The sequence below is a fragment of the Rhincodon typus genome, chromosome 2, assembly GCF_021869965.1.
Source record: "Rhincodon typus isolate 14 chromosome 2, sRhiTyp1.1, whole genome shotgun sequence".
Taxonomy (NCBI): domain Eukaryota; kingdom Metazoa; phylum Chordata; class Chondrichthyes; order Orectolobiformes; family Rhincodontidae; genus Rhincodon; species Rhincodon typus.
In genome coordinates this window covers 61,416,490-61,442,608 of record NC_063333.1, presented here as the reverse complement: position 1 = coordinate 61,442,608, position 26,119 = coordinate 61,416,490, and the positions used below count along the sequence as shown (strand labels likewise).

General features: G+C 40.5%; 1 protein-coding gene across 1 annotated transcript in view; it reads left to right on the top strand.

Moving 5' to 3' along the window:
• The window catches only part of LOC109927512 (tensin-3), a 381,339-nt gene that overhangs the window by 292,957 nt on the left and 62,263 nt on the right, over positions 1-26,119 (top strand). The window contains exons 17-18 of the mRNA XM_048608151.1: positions 2,085-2,189; positions 12,182-13,426. Coding sequence (XP_048464108.1) covers positions 2,085-2,189; positions 12,182-13,426 — 1,350 coding nt within the window. The remainder of the gene's footprint in view (positions 1-2,084; positions 2,190-12,181; positions 13,427-26,119) is intronic.

Below are 26,119 nucleotides of genomic sequence, written 5' to 3'. Positions count from 1 at the left end.
TGAAGGGTCTAGGCCCGAAACGTCAGCCTTCCTGCTCCTCTGATGTTGCTTGGCGTGCTGTGTTCATCCAGCTCTACACCTTGTTATCTCAGCTGCTCAGTGATACCCAGTTTAGATTTTGTCAGGGCTATTCAGCTGCTGGCCTCATTACAGCCTTTGTTCACAAGACCTTAGTTCCAGAGGTGAGATGACAGTGACTGCCCTTGACATCAAGGCCACATTTGACCGAGTGTGGCATCACTGATCCGTAGTAAAACTGAGGTCCCCGGAAATCAGTAGAAACTCTTCTGGTTGGAGTCATACAAATCACTAAGGAAGTGGTTGTGGTTATTGAAGGTCAACTGTCAGGATGTTACTCTTGGACATCACTGCAAGAATTCCTCAAGATAGTCCCACCACCTTCTGCTGTCATTAATAACAATTACCCTGCCATAAGGTCTAATTTGGGATGTTTGCTCATGACTACACAATGTTTAGCCCTGTTTGCCTGTCTTCAGATACTGAAGCAATCCTTATCTAAATGCCTTTCGGGTATTGTGATTTGCTGTGCTTGCTTGGTCCTATGAGAAGAGCGGTGCCAAGATATTTAAGGTTTGAAATGATGTAGAGCCACACTTAGGTGTCTACACTTTAACAGCAATTTGCATGAGTAAATATTACAAGCTTGTTTTGTAACACCATCAGATAATTGGGCGGAAATTGACAGATCTCAGTCAAATGATATATCTAGATCACAGAGGAGGTGAAATGGGAAGATGTGCAGCATTACCCAGTCATCTTCCATCTTCTCTGGGCAGCACAGGGGCTCAGCGGTTAGCACTGCTGCCCCTCAGCGTCAGGGACACGGGTTCGATTCCACCCTCTGGCAACTGTCTGTGTGAAATTTTCACATTCTGCCCCTATCTGCGTGGGTTTCCTCTGGGTGCTATGGTTTCTTCCCACAGTCCAAAGATGTGTGACTTAAGTGGATTGGCCATGCTAAATTGCCTGTAGTGTTCAGGGATACGCAAGCTCGGCAGATTAGCCATGGGAAATGCGGGGTTACAGGTTAGGGTGGGGGGTGGGTCTGGAGTGGATGCTGTTTGGATGGTTGGTGTGGACACGATGGGCCGAATGGCCTGGCTTCCACGCTGTAGGGATTCTATGATTCTCCAGTGAAACCTCTGGCACAACAAATGAAGACCTTTAAAATAGCAAGAAAAACTCTTGAACTAAGGCTGTTGTCAATTTTGTGTCCCCTCCCACTGGAATCTCAGCCTGAGTTGGAAGCTCACAGTAACGCTACTCACAGCTGAGCATTAGCAAAGTCAGGACATGCAAAACTTATACTTATCAAAGTAGTGGAAAACAAAGAAGAAATTATTTCAGAACATCATTTTTTGTCTTGTCAGTATTAGACGCAAGTAAAAAGGGAAATTATGAAGCTTTAATAATAAAAGACTAAGTTGATGAAAAATAGGAGTTCACTCAAATAACTGAATAGAAAATGTTATTGTATGAGCTAGGGTATAAGTGTAATTTCCCTTTATGCGTTTCCATGGAAATTTTTATTATGGTCTGTTGTTTAAACAGTATTTCTACTTGATGGAATGTGGGGCCAACAATTTTCCAGGAATTTTTCATTGCAATGAATAACTTTCCATTATTTTTAAAAATTAAATGTCTCAAATGAGATTTAGATTTATGTATAATAAACATAATTAGAGATTTCAGTTTGTAGCTGTATTTCATGAATGTTCTGTTCTGACTGGTTACAAGTGAAACAAACCACAACTGTCAGTAGATGCTGACTCTTGTGGGATTCTGGATTAAATACGTCATTAATCCAAACTCTGAAACTTTCTGTGTGAGTTCTCCCTTCAAACGGTTTCTTTTTAATTCTCAGACAGCTGCAGTTTCATTTTGTTGGTGTCTTGGAATGAACGTATGTTGCTCTTTCCTACCTGTTGAAAGCAATAACACTGTATCCGTCAGTCGGAGTAAACTGAATGCTGTCAGGAATGTGTTTGTTTCAATGATTCGTTCATGTGAATGTAAAGCCATGTAATTGTAAACATCATGGTAAACATATTCTCCTACAATAGGTTCTGAGCATCTCCAAAATGATCATGGTGTAACCGTGGATTATAACACTACTGATCCTTTGATCCGATGGGATTCCTATGAGACTCTCACTGCTGACGGGGAAGGTAAGACAGGTACATTGGATTATCTAATGATTATGTTGAAAACTTGTTCTCGTTCATGCAAGGGTGTTATTAGAATGGATATAAAATATATTTTTTGGTTACAAAATACCACATACTCAAGCCAGTTATATTTGAATGTAGAATTAAGTTTCCTACATTTTGGTACTGTAATATCCCTCATTACTAGCCTCTAAGCAACTAATGCGGTTGAGGTAACAAGGTCTAGAGCTGGATGAGCAGCATCAGAGGAGCAGGAAAGCTGACATTTCGGGCCTAGACCCTCCTTCAGAAATGAGGTTGAGGGTTTTTTTTTAAAACAACATGAATAGGAATGAAATTGTCGCTTGAGTAGAGAGCACAGATCTCAAGTATTCCTGAAAACAGACATGGTGTGAACTTTGTCTCATACTTGTCAGGACAAATGCAAGAATATCACATTCAAAGGGCACACCAATTTATACTGCATGAGAGACAGGGTGCTAATTGGTTAACAAGCGGATTCCGGTCATGGCATTAGCATAGTGACTGCATCAAGGAAGGTTACCTCAAAGTTTTATGTAAATTGGGAAAAAGCAAATGGACTCTGATTGGTCAAGACGTGCCCTGCGGAATGCAGCATAAACCTTCATCCCCTGTAAACTGTAATTTAAAAGGTGCAATGCCTAGACTGGACCTTGAATATGAGAACTCTATCAAATGTATGTGAACCATACTATAAGCCCAGCTGACGATCTGAAATTCAAAACAGCAAATGTTAGCGAGACTCAGCAGGTCTGGCAGCATCTGTGGAGAGAGAAACAGAGTTAATGGTTTAAATCCAATGACTCCAGTTGGACGCAAACCATCAACTCAGTTTCTCTCACCACAGATGCTGCCAGACCTGCTGAGTCTCTCCAGCGCTTTGTGTTTTTTTTTTATTTCTGATCTCCAGCATCTGTAATATTTTGCTTTTACTTGATAACCTGAAGTAGTTTCGTGTGATTTTCCATATGCTTAGGATTGTTGAGTAATTATTACTCAATTGTGGAACCACATCTAATGTTGGACGCAACATTGGAGTTTTGCCAGCATGAGCTGGTTGAGTATGATCAGTCTTCTGTTTATTGTGACCAGTTAAAGGGAGGTGCTATTTATTCCAGTAACCCTTGGGATATCCAGCTAACTTATGAGGCAACAGGCTGGCACTGAAATTCATACACCACATTCCTCATTTGGAATGAGGCAGAACATCTCCTTTACTTAACGGCTGCTTCCCATTAGTGGAAACTACCGCTCATGTTATTGAGAACGAATTGTAGATTGAAACCAGAACAGGTCAGCCCTGATCTTATCAAAAGTTTGAGCAGATCCAAATTGCCAAAGGCTTGCTCACGGTTTGTATACTTGTAAGATAACTATCTCATCTTTATCAAACTAACAAAAAGGAGAATGTGGAGGGAGTCTTCACTGAACGACTGAGTTGCTCAGGATTTTCCATCTGCCATGCTGTCTATCTCAATGGTTCCTTGGCCCTCTCCCAATTACACAGTGGCACTGCTGGCTGGAGATTCATGCACACATGGTTGAAGTATGTGTGGAAGGAAACCTGCAAGCGACAATCTCATTCATATTCATATTCTGATGTAGGCAGCCTTTTAAAGGTGGGACGAGCAAACTTCATCATGTCAGCTGGTAATGTGACTGCCATCCCATCCCATTCCCATCTCTGACCAGTGAATGGTCAGTCATCTCGTGGAGAAATCTGTAATTAGAGCTGAATCACCAGCCTTTCTTGTTTCCTATCCACCCTTCCAATCCTCACTGAATTTTGGAAAATTGTGGAACCTTCTCACACAGGGTTTTGAATGCTGCAGTCAGGCTCAACTGACGCATTCAGAAGAGCATTTAAATTAAAGAAAAATGCAGGGTTTTGAGGAAAAGGCAAGAATTTGGCATCAGATCAAAATGCTGAAGAACTGGTGCAGACACTAAATGGCTTCCCTGTGCTCCATTCTGTGATTCTAGTCTGAGCTCCCACTCCTCTGTATTCTTCCCATGCAAGTGTGAAAAATCTTAAATTAAACACTTCAGTTTGTGTAAATATATTAAAAGCTCCTTCTCTGTTTGGGAACTGTTAAGGAATTGATATAACCAGTGTAGCATTTTAAATAAATGTTGATTAAGTTGTGGAAGTAAATTAACAACAAAGTTAATTCAATTATAGAAAATACTTGAATGTTCATTTGGTACTTCTAAATATAATTAAAAATCATCCTGTCATCTCAGTAGAAAAGAACTTTTTAAAGAGTAGTGTTTGTCTCTTGGACAGCTGTTGTACAGCAGTACCAATACTACTAACAAGGAAGCACTGTAAAACCGAAAGAACTGCGGATGCTGTAAATCAGGAACAAAAACAAAGTTGCTGGAAAAGCCCAGCAGGTCTGGCAGCATCCGTGAAGGAAAAAACAGAGTTAATGTTTCGGGTTTAGTGACCTTCCTCAGAACCTTCCTCTGAAGAAGGGTCACCGGACCCGAAACGTTGACTCGTTTTTTCCTTCACAGATGCTGCCAGACCTGCTGGGCTTTTTCAGCAACTTTGTTTTTGTTAGCACTGTGAAACAAATGATCAGAATTCAAATGAACCATAATGGGCAGGAAAGAAAAAACAAATGTGGAAAATAAATTAGAAGTAAACATAGAGCCTGAATTGTCCCCAGTTGACAGGAAACATGGTAAATGTGGAGGGGTATTTTCTCTGTAGTGTGTAATAACTAAACTATCCGTAACTGTCTGAAAGATTCGTTGCATACTACAAAGCTGTCTATTGAAACGCACTCTATTGCTCTTCTCCACAATCAATTCCTTGGTCCAGCTTCAAATGGGGGCAACCCATGCACTGTATTCCCTTGCAATTTATTTTCAACACTTGTCTTTTTTCCCATTTGACTTCATTTTAATCCTGAGCATCTTCACTTAAAGCTGCCATGGCCCAACCTGACCTAGTGTAATTTTCAGATTGTCAGCAGGCTCCCAATGTTTAATGATCTCCCTTGGTTGCACCCTTATGTGGGGATGTGTGCAAGTCCTGCCTCAGCAGGATCTGGCATCCCCCAGTTAAAATCGAGCATGCTGATGTTTTAGTGTTTTTTAAGCTTTCAAAACTTAGACTTTTCAACTGAAGTGTTGGAAGCTGAAATCTGACAAAGGAGAACCTTTTACTGCACTGATGAAAGTGAGCCCTTGAAGAGCATGATTTTGGTAAGTTAGAAAGAGGTAGCCTTGGCCACAGATGCCAAACCTCATAACCAATGCACTTTTTTTTAATGCAAGAAGAAGTTCAATGACTTCACAAGATAAATGAAATTTATAACTTTTGACCATTTGCAATGTCTGGTTTCTACCCACCTTGACTTCCATGATTTAAACACCATGTCATACTTCCCAGAAATATGTTTGAACAACCACACAAACATTGCATGCCCTGTGAATGTTCCTTCCTAACAGACTGTAATGAAGAGCTGTAGGATATGTTTATTTGCTCCACCTGTAAAGGAATGTTCTCTGGCACTGGGGCAACATTCCATTTAATGACACACAGAGTGTTCACACACTACTTTCCCCTTAAAGAAGGGCCCCATCATCAAAGGCAATGGAGTGCAGTTTTCTTCACAATGAAAATTCACCCTAAACGGCATCAACTGGCTGATGCCCAGACCGGGGAGGAACTGGGTGATAGCATTGCCAGGGAGCACCACTGTTGAAACCATTACACAAACCCAAAGATTAAAAGCAGTTAGGAGGAAATGGAACTGCTTTCCTCAGCACGCTTTAATCACAGGGGTATGAGTGGAATTGTTCAGAGTAAGGAAATACCTTCTGGGAAGGACAGTAGAATGATTTCTAATTGGTAGCTTTGTAAGATGCAACCAGCCTTTCAGGCAATTAGCTGGTATAATATTTTAGCTATTCTGCACTGTAGAGAAAATAGCAATAAACGCCATGCTGGAATTGCATCATAAAATCACCCAAGAGCAAAACTGCTATTAAACCCATTACATTTCAAATATTCCCCAGCTCCATTGAAAACTCATTGATCTGAAACATCAACTCTGATTCTGTCTTGATAGATGCTGCCTGACCTGCTGAATAGTTTCAGTGTTTTCTGATGGCAGCCCCCTCTCTGGTCACTGAGTGAGTCTGAATCCGACTGTTTGTAACTTTGGCATCCTGATTATTCCTGAGCTGAGCTGCTGACCCAGTCACCAACCTGGAACCCAAGTTGCCTATTTCCACCTCCGTAATATCAGCAGTCTCTGGCTCTCTCTTAACCACCTTCTGCTGAAGTTTTCAGTGCTGTCCTGGCCGGTTTAAACCAGCTTCCATAAGCCACCCTTCATCCAAACCTCTTCTGCTCATGTTTGAACTCTCACTATGTTCTGTTCCTCATTGCTGCTGACCTCCAATGGCCCCAGTCCAGCAATGCCTCAAACTTTGAAATTTCCTTCCAGGTTCAAGGCTCTATATGACTGTAAAGTGTATTCGAAGCCATTTTGAGCCTATAAACAACTGTGGCCAAAATCTGCCAGTCAAGGTCGGTGCTGAGCACATTGACTTGACGTGCGAAGGTTCCTCCCACCCGATCATTTCACAGTTTAACGGTTGTATCTCCGGACCTGGCTGAAGTTTCGAGGAAACACCGTCGGCACAAAAAGAGGCAGAAGAAGGAGAGGGCTTGCCCCTGTTTCACAGCCATAGCTGCTGGCTTCAGGCAAATTTTTAAAAGTTGAAGTCTTTCAGGAAGTGAATGAGCTCGTGAATGGTAGTTGAGTGGGCAGTCAGTTTTGGTCTTGTTCAATGGAGAAAGTTGGAGGTGAGTTGAACGGGGGTTGAGCAGAGCGGTATTTTTGTGTAGTGGTACAACCAAATCTAGTCAGATGGGGTGTCAGTCAGGGTGGGTGCTAGTCAGATCTTGTCTGGGGTGGAGGGTAGTAATGGGGCCTAGTTTTGGGGAGGTATTCAGGTCTAGGCAGGGTGTTAATCATAGAATCCCTACAGTGTGGAGCAGGCCATTCGGCCCATCAAGTCTCCGAAGTGCATCCTGCCCCGACCCACTCTGTACCGGATCCTAACCTGCATTTCCCACCCCAGATACTATGGACAATTTAACCATAGTATCTGGACAATTTAACATAGTCAATCCGCCTAACCTGCACACCTTAGTGATTGTGGGAGGAAACCGGAGCACCCGGAGGAAACCCACACAGATACGGGGAGAACGTGCAAATTCCACACAGACAGTCACCTGAGGGTGGAATTGAACCCGGGTCCATGGCGCTGTGAGGTAGCAGTGCTGACCACTGAGCCACCATGCCACCCCCTTACAAGTCCATGCCGACCTTCTGAAGAGTATCCCACCCAGACCCATTCCCCAACCTTTCCCTGTAACCCTGCATTTCTTACGGCTAACCCACCTAATCTACACATCCCTGAACACTACGGGGCAATTTAGCATGACCAATCCACCTAGCCTGCACATCTTTGTACTGTGGGAGGAAACCAGAGTACCCTGAGGAAACCCACGCAGACATGGGGAGAAGTGCAGACTCCACACAGACAGTGACCTGAGGATGGAATCGAACCCGGGTCCTTGATGCTGCGAGGCAGCAGTGCTAACCATTGATCAGGTCTGGTTGGGAGTAGTAATCAGGTCTAGTAGATGGTATCATATGATGTTAATCACTGCCAATATATGTTGGGTTGATTGTTGTCACCATCTTCATTTTCTGACTGGGTTTACAGGGCCTACCGTGTCTAAAGCGCGAGAAGGAAACTGTCAACCGGTCTAACAAGAAGGTACTTTTATCACATGTATGATGTAGTCTATTGCATTGCTACAAAGACTATGAGGTGACCTAGAAAGTACGTTTGCCTGACATCAGATTGCAAGGAGGTCAAGCTTTAGCATTCTCCCTTTCAGAACCTTTACGTGGTACAGTAGGGGAATGGTTGGATCCAGTTGGTTAGTTGGAACTAGTCGGGAAGCAGTAAAGGAAGGGGGTCTCGGGTCCAGATCGAGAGGGTTGGAATGGATTAGTTCGGTTCAGCCAGAAGGACATGGTCAGGTCTGGTTTAGGAGGGGTAGTTGGGTCGGAACGGGGGGAATAGGCGGGTCTGATTGGGTTGCTGGCAGTGGTTAGTTAGGTGTGGTTGAAGTGGGGTGGTTGGCTGTAGGTGGAGAGTGGTATTTGTTGGGTCTAGTTCACCACGAGAGCGGGTGTGGTTGTAGTTTGATGGTCAGCGGATAGTCAGGCCTAGCTGGGGGAGGTGGTCAGGTTTAGACCAGATAAAAACCAAAAGAACTGCAGATGCTGTAAATGAGAGACAAAATTAGAAATTGCTGGAAAAGCTCATTTGGTGTGGGAGCATCAGTGGAGAGAAATCAGAGTTAATGTTTCGGCTCAAGTGAAATGTTACTTCTGATTTCTCTCCACAAATGCTGCCAGACCTGCTGAGCTTTTGCAGCAATTTCTGTTTTTGTCTCCGGTCTAGTCCAGGGCTGATTGGATGATTGACGGAGATTATCAGTTGGTTAAGATATTAAACTGTGTATCATTTCTAAGGTAAATATGCTGGTAGGTCCTGTGCATGTGACAGAGACTTTTACAGAGATGCCAATTAAAAGAAAATAGCCTGGCAGAATTTGAAACTTACCAGGTAATTTCTATATGTTTGTGCATCAGAACTTCCACAGGGTACTGATGCATTCCTCCCAATTTATACCCCATCCCCTATGATCCAGAGACTGAATGATTCAGGCCATTAGATACCCTTCTGCTCTTTTAATTGGGACATTAGCCGAAGTATTTGAAACAATTTACCATCTTGAGAAAATAATGGAGAGTAAGAATTCAGTTGACCGCATTAAGCCTTTCTGTGCTGATAGCCCATGCATAATGTCAGGGTTATTATCTTTATTAATTACAACCTGCCTACTTGAAGTTCTGAGAATTCTGACTAAACAGCTGGACTCAGTTAACAAAATGAATGCCTTCAACACGGCCATCAAATTATATGTAGTATGATTTCAATCAGCGAGCGCTCATTCCATTGGTGCTTGCAGCTAGCTGGAACACACACACGAAGTCCCGCCCCCTTGTTTACATTTTCCATTGCCATATTTGGCCAGTGTGAAGTCTCATGCATATCTTGTAAGACCAGTCACCTTCAGTGGGAGGAAAACGCACAGTATAATGAAAAATAAGGGCCCCATTCCAATGCTGCTATTGCACGTAAGCCTGGAGTGCAGAGATTGCTCCTTAAGCTGCACTCTTTAAAGCAACTTTGAATACCTGCAGTAATGAAACACAGTGTGAGAGGTAAGATGTTTTTGGATTAATGTGGTAATGGATGTTGAAGTTTGTGTTCGGAGCTAGGGAAGACAAAGAATGAGACTAGCCAAAGATTTTTTTTTTTATAAACCACTTATGAAAAAGGAATGTGGTGCTGAACAAGCCCAGAGTTGCCTCAGTGTACAGTATTTCTACAAAGCATTTGGCTTAGCTGCTTTCTTTACACAACCTATTCGGATCAGTTATTTATTCATACTGTGAGTTTTGTGCTGATTGCGAGTAGGGACAGCATATGGTTGAGGCCCAGATGTGTTTACCTAGCTGGAATCACTATGCCCCTATTTTGACTTGTGTTGAATGAGTGGCAGCAGAAGAGCTGGCTGTAGAACATGTTTTCAGCTTAAAATGCCTTTATCTAGTTTACTTCTATATGGGTTTTGTGGCAAGACACCCCAGACAGTAAAGCATGAAAGCAGATAAGAGCATTGTATAAAAGGAAGAGAACTGATTTTTATTTTTATGTTTAGTAATTCATTTCAGTCTAATAGTTTCACAACATTGAGATCAATTTCTCTGCTTCGACGCAACAGACATGTTCTGATATTATTCAAAACATGGAGACCTCTGAAACTTGGTTAATTTGTAATTAAGGAATTCCATTGGACAGGCCAATTGTGAAAGATGCATTTTTGAGAAAGAATTAACCATTTTTTAACCTATCTCTTTATTTGTCTTTAATAATTTTCCATGCCATAGATGCTACTAAATGTGACCTGTGAGCATAAAAAAACCATAACATTCTTTTTAAATCCCCGTTTAATTCTTTGTCCAGTGGAATGAAGTTCTTTTGGAGGTGAGGAAAGCAGTGGGATGAAATGAGAGCAATTTAAGAATGTTGTTTCAGTAAGGAACTTTGTACAACTGCATTACAGAAAATGTGTCAGATTCTCAATGTAAAAAAACCACATTTCCACGGAATTGTGTTAATTGTTGTGCTTGCAGAAGTGGGAGAAAATGACTTTTATGTGTATAATTAATAGTATTTTTAAGTGAAAAATAAATTGATAATCCTTGCAGTGTTTTAAACTGCAGGATAATGCCATCTAGGGGACAGGTAGCAGGCGTTGTTTATGATACTTACTATTCACAAAGATCAAGTTCCTAAAATCATAGTTAGGTCACAGTACTTTTCTTAGAGGAATAAGAAATGATGTCTTCAAGGGGGAAAAAACAGCTTCTGAGTTAATGCATTTCTTTGTTCTTGTGGTTTATAGCAAACCTATTCTTCATTTGGACTTTTTAAAAATTTCAATTTTCTCCCATGTCCTTAATACATGTGTAGTTTGGCAACACTTCACTACTTGAATTAAATGATTATTCTTCTATGAGCTTGGACAGTAAATGTCAGTAGGTTCTTGGGGTGTGCGGGATATCACAGTCGAGTCTTATCATCAGTTAGTATCTAATGCACAGCAGGAACCAGACCTTGCAGCCTTCTGATTTATATACTTGTTTGCTGAGCATCATTTTTACTCAATAAGTCTGCACTGTTGTTGTTTAAGTCACCAAATACAGGAGACATCCACTCAACCTATTACATTTGAGATTCGCAATTGAAAATTATCTTGAGTTTAAGAATGAAACCATAATCGTTGAGAAAACTCAAATCCTTGCAACAGCGCTCTTTTTGTGCTTTATAATAAGTTACATGTATTTGCATGCAGAGAAGTGAATTATATAGCAAGCAGGTGCAGTGCATAAATATTGCAGATTTTGTAGCGTTGTAATGGACTCCCTACTACAGGTAAGTAAATAGAAAATAAGATTTCATCTGGCTAGTTATAAATATTAACATCCCCAATTATATCAGGAAATACTGTACATTTTTTTATGCAATGTCATTAAGCAACAATAATAATGCCCTCCAGTGGATGTGTGTACCGTCATTTTAACTGTTGTAGTTCCTTTGCCTTGGTGCCTTGAGGGGAAGAAAAGGTCAGTTTGCTTGTCATTTTGATTGTATCTTCTGTAGAAGATTCAGAGAGGATTTGCTAGCGGTAAAATATGATAGCTATCTATAATCACAAGGTTGGCTGGATAACTTATGCACCAGGAAGTCCCAAATAAATTCTGGTGAGTTGCACAAGTGGAGATATCTGTTGCAGCTTGTTGCCTACTAGGACTGTTCTAGGAACATTTATACAAGATGAATCCAATCTTTTCTGCTTCTGCCATTCAAAAAGCCCTGAATAGAAAATATTCCATGATAAACATGAGTTTCTAATTATGTTTTGTTAAGGAGTGTGAACTTTAAATGCACAAATCATTCCCAGTAAAAATATTTTTAATGTGAAATGAACTGAAAGTTATAGCTGGATGAGTAATGCTCCGAGCTTGTGTATTTAGTCTAAAAAAAAATAAGTCTTCTACGTATGAGACTTCCTTTTACATAGTGGCTCTGTTGAGTATGTGGAGTCAGTTAATGAGCATTAGTGATAGATTTAAAATCAGCCTGGAAACTTTAAAACAAACTACCTTTGATAACACAATCTTAGTACACCATTAAGAGCAAGAATTCTAGGCTGTATCTTGACAAGTCGTGATAATTGTTGGGTTAATGCGATTAGATTTGGTTAATAATTCTCCTCTTCTTTCTTACCCTAGTGTCACACACCCAAGGGCCAATTGATGGAAGTCTGTATGCCAAGGTACGAAAGAAAAGCTCCTCTGAGGGGAATATCCCTCTTGGCGGTGCTCACGCAACTACAGGACCTGACCAAATTGACCATACTCTGTCAGTCAGCAGTGACTCTGGGAACTCTACAGCCTCCATAAGAACAGACCGGACAGAGGAGCACTTGCCACCAGGTGTTAAGCGAGGCCTGAGCCTGCAAGAGAAGGCTGAGTTGGACAGGCTTTTAAGTGGATTTGGGCTGGAGAATTCTGTACAGTTGAAGGATATGACAGACACAAGAGTGAAGTACAGTGGAGTACGTCATATTGTACCAGTTCAGGTTCATGTGAATGGTGAACTGAAAGCCAAGGACAGGGAGACTGATATTTTAGATGATGAAATGCCAAATCATGATCTGCACAGTGTGGACAGCATAGGGACTCTTTCCTCTTCAGAAGGTCAACCGTCAAACAATCTGGGAAACTTCAGTTTTCACAAGAGCAGTCAGAACTCTTTACTATCGGATGGTTTTGGAAGCAACACTGGAGACGATCTGCACAATGCTGTTGTGCCTGACCTTGGAATAGGCACAGAAACAGTGTATGACAGAACATTTATTGGAGTTACTGAGGGGAAAAATGCCTTTCAACGACCAAGAAACCCTTCATTGTCAACACAACCACAGGGTTATAACCAGAGCAATTATTCAACTCAAACCTGGGTGCGACAACAGCAAATGGTTGCTGCCCAACAGTATGTCTATCCAGCAGAAAATGACTTGAGGTTCGCAATGGTGGGGACTGGTGAAGATCAGAGCCGAACACAAACAACATTCAAACTTCCCGATACACCTGCAAGAGGTTCTAGTAGCAGAGATGCTGTGCAGAGAGGGCTTAGTACATTATCAGGAGATAGTAAGTTACAAGATCATAAGACCTCTGAAGCCTTGTTTGAACGTGAAAATCAAGGTCTCAAACCTTCTGAAGTTAATCAGACTGCTGAAGGAGCAGAATTGGGATCAAAAAAGCAAGATTTGTCTACTTCACCAACTTTGGATATTGATCAGTCAATTGAACAGCTCAATAAACTGATAATGGATCTGGATCCTACGTTTGTCCCAATTCCTACTCGTGTCAATTCTACAAATAAAGGTGCTGTTCTCAGCAAGGACATCATCCGACCAGGAGAGGCCCAAGAACAAACCGAAAGGGTTTCTAGAAGTGGCTGCCAACAAGGTAAATTAACTGGATAATTATCTTATAAGATACCTGACTGCAGCAAGGCCATTGCTGAATATCTAACTGCCCTCTAGTATGCATGTCATGAGTAAAAATTGTTAGCTCACTGTGATATTTCAAGCTTGTTAATGAAAGTTTCCTGTTTGGCATCATGACAAAAATCATAAACACAGACTGATATATTGAACAGAACATAGCTCAGAAATCCATTTACGGTATTACTGCACATAATGTAAATTTCCACAATTTATTGTCCCAGCATGGAGGCTTCACCACTGAAAGGAGAATTTTGGAAACTCAGATATATACATCTCTGCCATTGAGATAATTTCTGTAGAGCCTGGAGGATCACTGAATCCTTTTGGGCCTCATCCCATTCACTTCCCATAATTTTCTCGAACTTCCATACTTTTCTTGTAGAATTACTTGACTTGTGTGTGGGAATTCCACAAGAGTCAGTCAACAGCCTGCTTAACCATGAATGGCATCACAGCTGAACCTGGCACTGTCAAAAAAAAAAGGTCTGTGTAAATATTCAATTGGAGCCTTAACTGTCCTGTTTTCCTCACTCCTAGCCCAGGGTCAGGCTGTGGTGGTTGTTTCTTTGAATGCTCAGTCCTATTTGTGACACACAGTTCATGTCAATGTTAAAACCCTTCAAAACAATATTAAACAAGAAGTTGAAACGCATTTGGGAATCATTTGGAGTACAATTTAACCCATTAGTATATAGAAGTTTCATTTTTAGGTTAGTTGCCAATAAGCTATTCACTGTCGCACTAAGCTCTAGGTTTGCCTCCTAACCTCATCCAGTAATTGAGTTCAGGCAGGTGGTTGTGAATATATTAGTTAATCTCCTTTTGTCCACCTTTCTTGTTTATGAGTTTGTGCATTTAGTCATTAACCGAAAAAACTAACTAGGATCTTTGGTATGCATTTGGGGAAGCTAGCATTGAGCTCATCTGTAATGCAACATATTCACCGACAGCAGTCATGACCTGCATTCACGCATGAAGAAAACCTACCTGGGTGAGGTAGTAGTGGCAGTGTGTGGAGCAACGTACAACTTAATGTCCTCAAGAGAAATGGAGTGAAAGTTAGGAGAATTGTTCATTGTTTTCCAAATTATAAAACTACTACATCTTTAGATGTGTAAATAATACTGTTACATGATAATGGCACAAAATCTTTTCACTCTTCAAAGATGTCTGAAAAATACAATTTTCACGTACTGTCAAAAGTATTACCTGGGGTAATTATAACTGAGGCAGAATACCTCATTTATTGTAGGTATCTTCAGTCTTCATATGAAGAACAGCTTATATGTCAGTTTATATAAAGTCGTATTTGTCTTCCAGAAGCTAAATAGTGCCCATAAATTGGGATAATTGTCATCAAAATAGTGTCTTCACTGTAAATGTTGGTTAATTTAGGACTGGATTGAACTTAGACTTGACAAAATTTGCTCAATGCTTGTTTTCGCTAGAGCATCGGCGGCTGATAGAAGAATATAAAGTTTTGAGAGATGTGGCTAGGATGGATAGTTGGAGTCTGTTTCCCAAGATGGAAAAGTCAAATACTCTGGGGCATAGGTAGGAGGTGTGCGAAGAATGTTTTTTTTTCACGTAGAGGGTGGTAGCTGCCTGGGTACGGACATGTGCATGTAGATGGGACTAGTTTAGAACAGCATCACAATCGGCACAGACATCATGAGCCGAAGGGCCCATTCCTGTGCTGTGCTGTTCTATGTTCTTATAGATGCCGTCTGTTTGATTTAATATATCAAGATTTACAAACTGTGCAGGGAGAAACATGCAGAAATGTTTACAAATTTTGCTGGGCACAATATATTACGACATTGAAATAGCACCATTGAAGTTAATGATTTAATGCAACACTCCTTCCTTTGTCTGGCTGACATAGTAGCCTTTCCTTGAAACCTCAACTGGGTGCCACCTGTATTGTTCAAAGCTTGGCTGACATGGTGGGTTTTGCTGCTTCTGTTTCTCTTTTCCAAAGGTAACATGTTATCCCTCTGATGGGGTTCATCCAGTGAAAAGGTCAGGCAATGAGGATTAATGAGTTTACATAGTCTAACAGTCTGGAGTTCAACTTGGTGTCCTGGGTTAGGAGGGAATGAAAAATGTTCAGCATTTAGATGTTTAGAGGCTTATTGTTCCTGCATTTCATTGCGGTCTCATGCTGTTGTTAGAAGTGATTGATTGTAAAGATTCTGGTTTGAACATGAGAAGAGTCATTGATAAATATTGTTTGGTATTTATGGTTGTGAAAGAGGAAGCAAAATGCTGATGCACATTACATGCTATTGCTTATTCATATTGCCAGTTTAAAACCGCAAATGGAGTTACACCAGGATGAAGTGGTTTAGCTCTTGACTTAAATTATTCACTCTATGATAGTGCCACATCTTCGATTACTAGTTGTGATATTGTGTTTGCAACTGGTCGGCAGTTCTGGTAGTTTAATGATATAGTCCCACAACATAATTGTCACATATGAATATGGACTGATATGTGTAACTGACAAAACTTCTGAAACTTTGGAGTGACGGATTCAGTGGTTTGTGTCTTCTGCAACACTAATGATTTGCAAATCACTTACATAAAAAAAAAGTCAATACACAACATGTCTATATAGTTTCAGAAAAGCACTTTTGGGATGTGGTATTTGCTGGAGAGGCTGATGTTTATTAGCCATCCTTATTTTCCTTGAAAAGATGGTTGTGGGCTGCTTCTTAAACCACAGATGTTGAAAGCAGTCCCATGTTGTATGCTGTTGGGTAAGAAGTTCCAGAATTTTGTCACACCAAAGATAGGGTAAATTAAGGTAGGATAACTTGGATATTTGTTTGAATTTTATGTGAAGCTTGCAAATGATGAAAAAGAGACCAGTAGGATTTTAAATTATCATGAATTGGACAGAACCTGTAGCCTAGCAAATATGATATTCAAGAGTGAGTGTGGAATTTTCCATTTTTAAGTTAAAATGTAGCATTAGATGTGTTGAATGGCATCATAACTTGCTGCAGGCATTGGCGGCTATCTTGTGTGCTTCTTAGCTTACTACCTATGCAAGTGTGATGTTGCATGTGTTATTCATGAATTCCTGGTGAGTAAGCTGAAAACTCTTGTCATGAGTCAGATCTTCCAGGTTTGGGACTGTTTTCAGGGTCGAAAGGTTCTGGTGCCATGTTTAATGGCCACTTGCATAGCACTTGACTCACTGCAAGTTAGAAACCTCATAGGCCCCTATGGTGATCACCCCTCGAGGTTCAGAAATGGCAGCCTATAAGTGTAAGATAGCGCTAAGCTTTACTGATGGTGCCCTCCAGACAATGCTTAACAGGGTGATTGAAAGAAGGTCTGTTCTCTTCCCCGGTGACTGCGTCAGACAGCCATGATATCAGACTCGTCGAGCTTGATTAGAGACCACAGTGAGGGTCAGTGCCACACAAGACAAGGGCAACAATATACATAAAAATTCAATGATCTCCTCAGCTCCATGAGGGGGGGTAGCAGATCAGAGATAGTGCTATCTCTGTCTCACTGGAATATCGCTCAATTTTAACTCTGCCACCGAACATGCATCTCCCAAAGGGTCAAAGTCTACAGACCTCAGCATCAGATGCATAATGTCCATTCGATGCCTTGAGCCCACATTATGCTGTCAGGATATTAACCCTTGCTAGGCACTGCCCTTCATCCTTACTGACTGGGGATACTTCAGTACCTGGTCTGGTTATGTATGCTCACAAACTGCAAGTACACCCATCCCATCACAGTCAGTCCTTTTCTTTGTCGCGATGTAGGAAAGATTAGCAATGGCTGAGGTAGCCCTAGTTGTTTTTCTCACTGGCTCTCAGTCACTTGCAGATACCTGTACCTATATCATGTAGATACTGTTCTGTGCCAGAGCTGTCCTCTTCTGTGGTAGGTCTTGCCTTGGTGCTTCTCTCCCAAGAGGCTGTGTGGCAACCAGTAGCAACTGTTATTTTTGCAAATGCAGTTGTCTGTGTTCTGTACTGGGATGGTTTCTTTGTATTCATAAATTGCAAGAAGAACAATTGTGATTGCCCTCTGCAATTCTTCTTTAATTTCGTATAAATTTTTGAGATCTTTGAACACAGCCTTAGCAAGGGACAGTTCACCACTGACATCCTTTGCAATGAATCTACAGGTGGCAGTGCCAGACCTGGGCAAGGCCCCAGCAGCATGCACTGCATTGCTGTATGTATCGGAGAGCACAGCTCCTTGCCACCAACCTCTCAGGAACTAGCAAGCATTTATTATCACAGGATTTTCTTCAAGTCTGACAAACACCTTCCAATGCTCAGTAGAAATTCTGGCCTCCTGTAAAGTGGCCCAAAAGAAAGGCGATGATATGGCTTTTGAATGAGGTAGTTCCCAGGAGGGCCCAGGTCACCCAAACCTCACTGAGGGAATCCTGTGAGAATGGCTTTATCTTGTGTGTGAGGATATGGCCGCTGGACTATGGAGGCTTGCAGTCCTGGAAATTGTGTTTTGGCCATTGGTGGGAAAGATGAGCTATTGAGTGAATGTACCCTCCTCCATTAACACTTCTTAACCTCAGAGATCATAAGCTGCCAGTAAGGACACAATGTGCTCTCAATTATCCGTTCTGAGAGTAAATAAGCAATCAGCAGTATGTGGAATTTTCTTTTAATGAATCTGAAAGTGTTAGGAGGTATGAAACTTGAACTCTGACTTTTTGGCCCAGAGGTAGGAACATACCACTGTGCCATAGGACACTTTAATATATAATAAACAAAGTAAGCGAAGCAACTTTTGGTCCTACTTGGAAGCTAAGCATTGAAAAGGTTTCTGCAAATTTTGAAGTGAGCACTTTTCATATGTGAAACAAAAGTGATAACCACTGCACTGCAGCAACTCTGCAGTTGCTAGATTCAAATCTGCTTGGAGAGACCCCAGTATGTTTCAAATTCATCATTTGACTTTTCAGTCATGACTGCAGGAAAATTGAATGGTATGAGGAATGTTGTCATTCTCCTTAAGTTTAAATTGAAGACAGTTATATAGCACTGTGTAATCCCTGGACTCCTGATGACTGAGTAGCCCTTTAAAAGGCCTCACATTCCAGCCCTGAACTCCATCTCCTTTCAATAAAGCAGTTACTCACATCTCCCACTTTGGTTGCTGTTTTTCAATGTCAAAACCTTTTATTGTGCAGTTAATTTTCAGATCAAGTTGGTGATGTTTTGACATTGCATTCACTGTAGTGATCTCAATGTCTCAGGAAGGGGAAGTTCCAGAATTTACATGATTAGAATATTGAACAGCTGAGGAATCTTTGAAATTGCAGCATGTTTTCCAGAATGACACCCAAAGCACTATTAAAACTCATTTAAGGTCTCAATTTCATGAACTCTAGATAAGTGGTTTTGCACAGTGGCTTAGTTATGCAATAAGGCACGAGTCTGAGAGGAATCAATGGCCTTTGCTAGTTCGGTCTTCAGAAAGCTTCAAATGAGTACTTTGGATAGCTTCCCCTTGGTCATGTTTCTCCCTTCTCACTAACCACTGCAGATTGCAAATGGAATGGATTTTTTTGCATCAAAACTTGGTTTTATGTGGTCAGTATGTTATTTGTATGTCTTTGCCTCTGTGGTTGAATGCAAAGGTGTTCCATCTAAACTCGAATTATAATTTAATATTTTCTCTGTTATTTGAGTTAGAAGCTGGGATCCAGTTGTAAACTGTGAAGTGGAATGTTTGCACAATTATCAGATGTGTATTAGAGTCCAGTCCAGCTGTGTCCATGGGTACTGAGCCTAAAGACGTGACCACTCCAAAATTCCTCCAAATCTTTCTTCAAATAACATTCACAAGTTGTGTACAAATGCAACAGTGGCTGGAGAAGAACAGTGGGTGATATTTACAAAGATCTATTTCACAAACAACATAAGAGATGTTACGGGCATAAAAATGCTTAGGAACTGAGATAGGGCATTAATAACAATACAATCCAAAACACTTTTAATCTATCACCATCTTGTCATCAAATTCAAACATTAAAAGTTTTGAAAATCCATTATGTAGTCTTTGAAATTTATTTTCTCTGCTTAAATGATCTTGCATGTTAACTATTCCAAGTCAGTCACCTTTAGATTGGAAAAAAAAACTTTAACCAGTCCTTTCTACTTGTTGTTCTTGACTTGATAGGTGCATGAACCAATCTATAGGAACAAAAGATGTTGAGTACAAATAATCAATTTACACAATTTTCTTTTGGTTTTTGCCAATTTGTCTCTCACTTTTCCTTCCTCGTACTGAAATTGTTGACCCTTTGTGGCTCAGATATTGGATGCCCTCCAGTATCTCATTCGATGAGCCAGTAGTTCAGTTTAACTCTTATCATGATGTGTCAACAGGTTCTTTCAAAATAAGAGGCTGACTTTTATTGCTGAACTTGTGCAACACCCTCTCGGCCTTATTTAGTACAGGTACCACAAGGTAATGTTCAAGAATTAAACTCCTGACTAGGCAAAAGGTAAAGTCTGTATAGTCCTCATTAGAGAGAGAAAAACAACTGATGGTGGTTTAACCTAAGGGTTACTACAACACGGTGAGATCAAGGAGAGTCCTTTATGATACCCCAGTGTGGGAATTGAATCCATGCTGTTGACATCACTCTGCATCGCAAAATGGTTGTCCAGCCAACTGAGCTATCTAACCGGCATTCACTTCCCTTAAATTTTTTCTATCCAGGGCCATTTCTTGCTCCACTTTGTTTACCCCAGCTGCAGTCAATAAACTTGGTCTAGACAGAGATTGAATTTGGCTGAACCATGGAGGGAGTAAATTCATGCATCTTGAAACCAAATTGTAATGTTGTAGTTTATTTATAGAATCCCTATAGTGTGGAAACAGGCCATTCGGCCCAACAAGTCCACACTGCCCCTCTGAAGAGCGTCCCACCCAGACTCCTTTCCCGTGTCTAACCCACCTAACCTAAACATCCCTGGGCACTATGGATAATTTATCATGGCCATTCCATCTGCCCTGCACATCTTTGGACTGTGGGAGGAAACTAGAGCACCTAGGGGAAACCCATGCAGACACAGGGAGAACGTGCAAACTCCACACAGACGGTCGCCCAAGGCTGGAATCGAGCCTGGGTCCCTGGTGCTGTGAGGCAACAGTGCTAACCACTGAGCCACTGTGCCACCGTTTAAAAGCTCGAGACGAAGAAAAAGAAAACCTCAGGTCTAACCTGTGACATTTTTAAGATATCAAAAGGACAATTTCCAACTTCCCCAGCAAGAATATCAGGAAATTACTGGCATGCTGCCTCTGCGCTTTCAGTCACTCATTTTTGTGGATTGGAAACTGTGGGCAGCATGCCACTATTTTCAGGTCTTCCTACCTGCAGGCAAGGGTTCCTACTTGTAGAGCAAATTTGGAGAATTGACTGCTCAAATATCACCTATGTAGACATCAATTAAGAAATGAGGAAACACTGGGCTGTTGGTAATTTGCCAAGATCTTATAATATGATGTTGTTATAATGGAAGGTTTCTCAATGAGCTTTTGGCTAGTGCCTGACCAAATTATCTGAACTGCCTTTCATTTACAGATGGCAATAATTCAAATGTTAACTTGTATTTTGTTGTAATGGGAAGCTAAATTAACATATTAATTTAAGTTTAGAAAAAGGAATCAGATTGAACATGACCTGGTTCTGCATGGTGCACTAGGATTTCTGCAAAGAATGCCAGTGAAATAATTAATGTCATTTCTGGGATCTAATAAACAAACTGAAAGCTATTTAATAATATTTACTTCTCAGTGAGGTATGCTAAAATAAATCTTGATTATTTTCACGTCAAATATTTTTACCTTAAAATTTGGTTTTCAGTTAACTGATATCTCTTAAACAAGACTTGATGATGACTGAATATTTGTCAATGTGAATGCAAAAAATAATTAGAGGATCTCTGTGGTAAAGACATAGTATAATGAACTAACCACATGTTTGCTATTTCGTGCAACTGTGTTATAATATTTCTGCATTGTAATATGTAGTGACTGATGACTTCAACGCTGCATTTCCTTCGTGTTGGTTATAATACGTAAATTCCTCAGCCACTCTGGTTGAAATTTAAATAGGATTATCATTCTAGAATATGATACATTAAGATGCTTAGCACCCCATGGGAATAAATTACTTTCTGATGACTAAGAAATTAGTACATGGTAAAAATTCAAACATGTGGTTTCCTGAGCCAGATGATGCTTGTTAGCATCAAGCCCATTCTAGGCTTGATTATATAGTGAACCTAATTCAGCTGAATACTGTGGTTTCCATTCCCATAGTCTGTTTTGCACTAAGGTTTCACAGCATTCATGTTTTCAAAATGCTTGTCCTCTTTATTTGCTGGATGAAGCCTGTATGTTTCTAGTCATGATTCGACAAAAAGAATTACAAACAAATGTCCCATCAATTTCTATACAATCATGTCTTGCAGACAAAAGCTGTATTCCCTTTAGCTTGTGCTTATTTTGACATCTTAGGAGATTTTATCTGAAATTATACTATAATTTTATAGAAAATATCTAGTTTAAATGCTTGGTATCACTTGTGTATATTTTCAGAGCATTCATGGAACACAGATGTTCCTGAGCAGAGTGAAGTAAAAATCACTATACATACAATGTGAAAAGGAAATCAAAGCTACAGTGCTATGCAAACAGTTATCATCTTTTTAACATTATTAATATTAATATTAATATACATAAACATTTGTAATTCTAACAGTGATTAATAGCTGTTCAAGCCAACCATTACTCATCTTGAATTTTCTTTATTAATTTTATACTAGCTGGTTATAGGTTTGTTTTATTCATTCTTTTTCAACTGCAAGCTTTTCAGCTTTCCAACTTGAAGCTAACAGATGGTAAAGGTGAATTATGGTTTGACTAAATTATTTATTAACTGTGAAAGAATTGCAACTTCTCCTTCGAGTTAATGAGTTCACGTATTTTCCCAATTTCTCTACAAGTATGTGGAGTAGCATACATTAATTTTCCCAGAATGTAGTATAAATTGATAGCTCTAAAAACCTTGTTCTGATTTAGTTGTGACTTTTAGACTTTTGTTCATTATTCTGAGGCATTGCTTATGTGTATGTGCATTTATTTATTTTTTGTTCAAGTCAATGTTTTGGAATTTGTACTTTACCTATCTTTAACTCCTTGAATATGGCAGGAAGACTGCTTCATGCCATTTTATCACACTTTTACAGCACATGAACAGACCCTTTCATTTTGTGCCAAACAGTCATCCCAATCTGACCTAGTCCCATTTGCCAGCATATGACACATATCAGTCTTAAATCCTTCCTATTAATGTATCCATCCAGATGCCTTTTAAATGTTGTGATTGTACTAGCCTTCACCACTCCCTCTGCCAGCTCATTTCATACACACACCACCCTCTGTGTGAAAAAGTTACCCCTCAGGTCCTTTTTACATCTTTCCCGTCCAATCTTAAATCTATGCCCTTTAGTTTTGGACTGTCCCACCCTAGGAAAAAGACCTTGGTTATTCAGTCTATCCATGCCCCTCATGATATTATAAACCTTTATAAGGTCACACCTCAGCCTCTGACGCTCCAGAGGAAAAAGCCCCAGTCTTTCCCTATTAGCTCCTTCAAACTGGTTTCAAGCCTGTCCAAGTCACCTGTTAGCAATCATATGCTTTTGCTTTTGGAGCTTTGGAACAATTCTCATTGGGGTCTTTGATCTTGGGTACGTAGCATTGTTGACACTCTATCCTCCTCCACTATATTTCTCTTCTGTGTTGATATTGTATTGATTCCTTATTACTCCTTTTTCTGAGTTCTGCACCCGTCGGCCCCTTTGTAACTAGCACATCTCCCAGAAGCTCTTCTGTAATCACTTTGGGAGTGGCCCGCCTTGGTTGTCTATAGGCATGATATAACTTGCAGTCATTCACATGGGCACGAAACTTAGCTATATAGAGCATCATCTGACTGCATAAAGTTTTTTTCAACTTAACATTTACAAAACCAAAGCAATCTAGTTTAGGTCATAACAGAGATTCAGTATCCTTGCCTTGCCTCCTTAATCTATCCACCTTCTGTTTGTTCATTCAGGTTGAACACTTGCAACCCATGTTGCATTCTGCAGTAGGTATTGCTTTTGTATCATGTTTATCCTCCTCAACAGCTATTGTTGTCCTGTACTTAGTAGCAATTATCAACAGTAAAAGGTACTTGTTCAAGCGTGTGCTATAGTCCATAAGAAAGAAACCAAACCGCAAATAGGGACACAAGTAGAAGCGAAAATTGAGAGGATTAGCTAATGCTGCAGTTGCAATCTAAAGGCCTTATTTGAGAATGTCTTGGTATATATGTGCGTCCCCATGATTGTAAAATCTCCCAGGACTCATTTTGTATTCAAAAATGTCTATGCACATAAAATGAAAGGATATATCTCTGTTACTTAATCTTCTATATTGTCGAACACTGTTCAAACCTGCACACTCTCATTCATAAAAACACATTTCATCTAGATAGGTTGATGTTCGGACATTTGTAGACTAGTTGGATAGTTCCAAGGGTTTACACATTCATCTTCCAGATGCCTTCATCTTCGCAGTTAAATTTCCCAAAGAACACCTGACCCCTCCCCAAGTATTTCTGCCATCATCCTCCCCGCACCCTCCCACACCAATCCCCAAGATGTCCTGGGACTATAACACTAGGGATGCCTCAGCTCCCCAAAGGGTTGCCATGCCTATCTGGGTTCCAGACACCAGTTATTCAAAATTCCCATTTCAGTGGACGTAGCAGGTCATTGAAGTGGCCAGTTGCCTCTGGGGACCACACATGCTCATACTATGGTCTACCCCAATCCTGCTACTGTGAAATGAGAGATGCTGGTTTGCGCACTACTGTCTTAGTTGAGCTAACTTAATTAATTTTATGTTGTGTGTATAATCTTAGAAATCCTTTGACCATGCTGTTGTGGATTCCAAACTAGATCTTGTTCTGATGGTGCTAATCACAACTGGTACATTCTTGAGCAAAGATAGGAGATTTCCCTTCTCAGGACTTGAACTTGAACTGCATAATATTGGCAAAGTCTGAGCTGAGAAAGAATGATGTACAAAAATCTGACCAGCAATTCAAATTGAAAACAATGTCTATATGGCAAGATCCCTGATTGAAACGTAGGGCAAATATTGCTTGTCTTTCTAATTTAAAATTTAATGGGTGGGGTTGGTGGAGGAGACTTAAAAGAAATACTAATGAGAGATAAAATGGAAGGAAGCGCGTTGTGCAACCAGCTTCTTATTTGACGATTGAATAGAACATGCTCCTGATGAAGTGGTCTGAGGTGGCTGCCACACTTTGGGGACATTCTGTAGAACTACGAAGTTTAGAATGAGAAAGCTGTACTAGGCTGTTGATTGTTTTAACTTGTCACTTAAATGTAAAACGTAATCGCTTTCAAAAAAAGATTTAGCTTTTTATGTACTGCTCCAAACATTTCGACAAATGAGAAAGTATTTAACTTGGCTAACTCTGATTAACAGGTGAAAGAAGTTGTAGGCAGTACAGTTTAATGTGCTAGTTGGAAACCTGCATGAAGAGACCATTATTCCTTCCTGTTTCCTGACCTTAAAGTGGAAGAAAAATACATTTTCCTTGTTTGCAAAGGAAGACCAGCCCACATAGCTGGTCACGTTGTTTAAAGGATGAATATTATTTGGGAAATGGGTGAGTTCCTTATTTTTGCTGAAACAGGAAGAATGGATCTGAGTTTAATGCCTGACCAGCGGATGGAAGCCTTTTCTCCAGCATCTCTTGTACCTGAAATATAAATGAGGTCAAGAGGGTGTTACAATGTGACATTTAAGCAACATTTCTGAGTACTGATATGAGATGGAATAGCCAATTTTGATGATGAATTCTTACAAGAATCCATTTAATGTTCAAATGCAGTAATACTGTACAATCTCCATAGTTCAGGGAGTAGGCCACAGTCAGACTTGTGGGCCCAGTACAACCAGTCCAGGGAGTCTGATATCACTCAGCGGTTTGGTGACTCATCATTTGGGCAGTCCAGCTAAGCCACTGAAAGTGGTGGACCACAGTGAGTCCTGCGGGTTCACCCGTTAAAAGTTAAGGGGGGATTATTTGGGACTACTGCTGCAAAAGAAAAGCTAAGCAAATTAATTGCAGGGATTGAAGGCAGCATGCTGGGTCGCTGATGGCTTAGCACTTCTGAAGGGGGATTAACTCCATATACAAGAAGGGGTGACAGTAGAGCATTGAAAGAAAAGGGATAATGCAGGAGATGGGGTTGTCAAAAATCAATAGCATCCTGCTTCTGTGGGAGAACAGTGGACAAATGTATCCGGGATGTTATTCAATTTGCTTGGGACTGAAGATGGTAAAGTGGGAAGATGAAAACTTAGATAAACAAGTTGGGTGGGAATGTGGAGAAGTTCAAAACTGATGGGGTTGATGGGATGGATTACCAAGAAGTGAATGAGTATATCTGAAGGTTTGCCAAAGTATAAGAGAATGAGGCTAAGTCGCTCAGGCTAGACCTATATTAATGGAGCATGGAAGCATTAGAGGTGATTTTATGGAAACAAG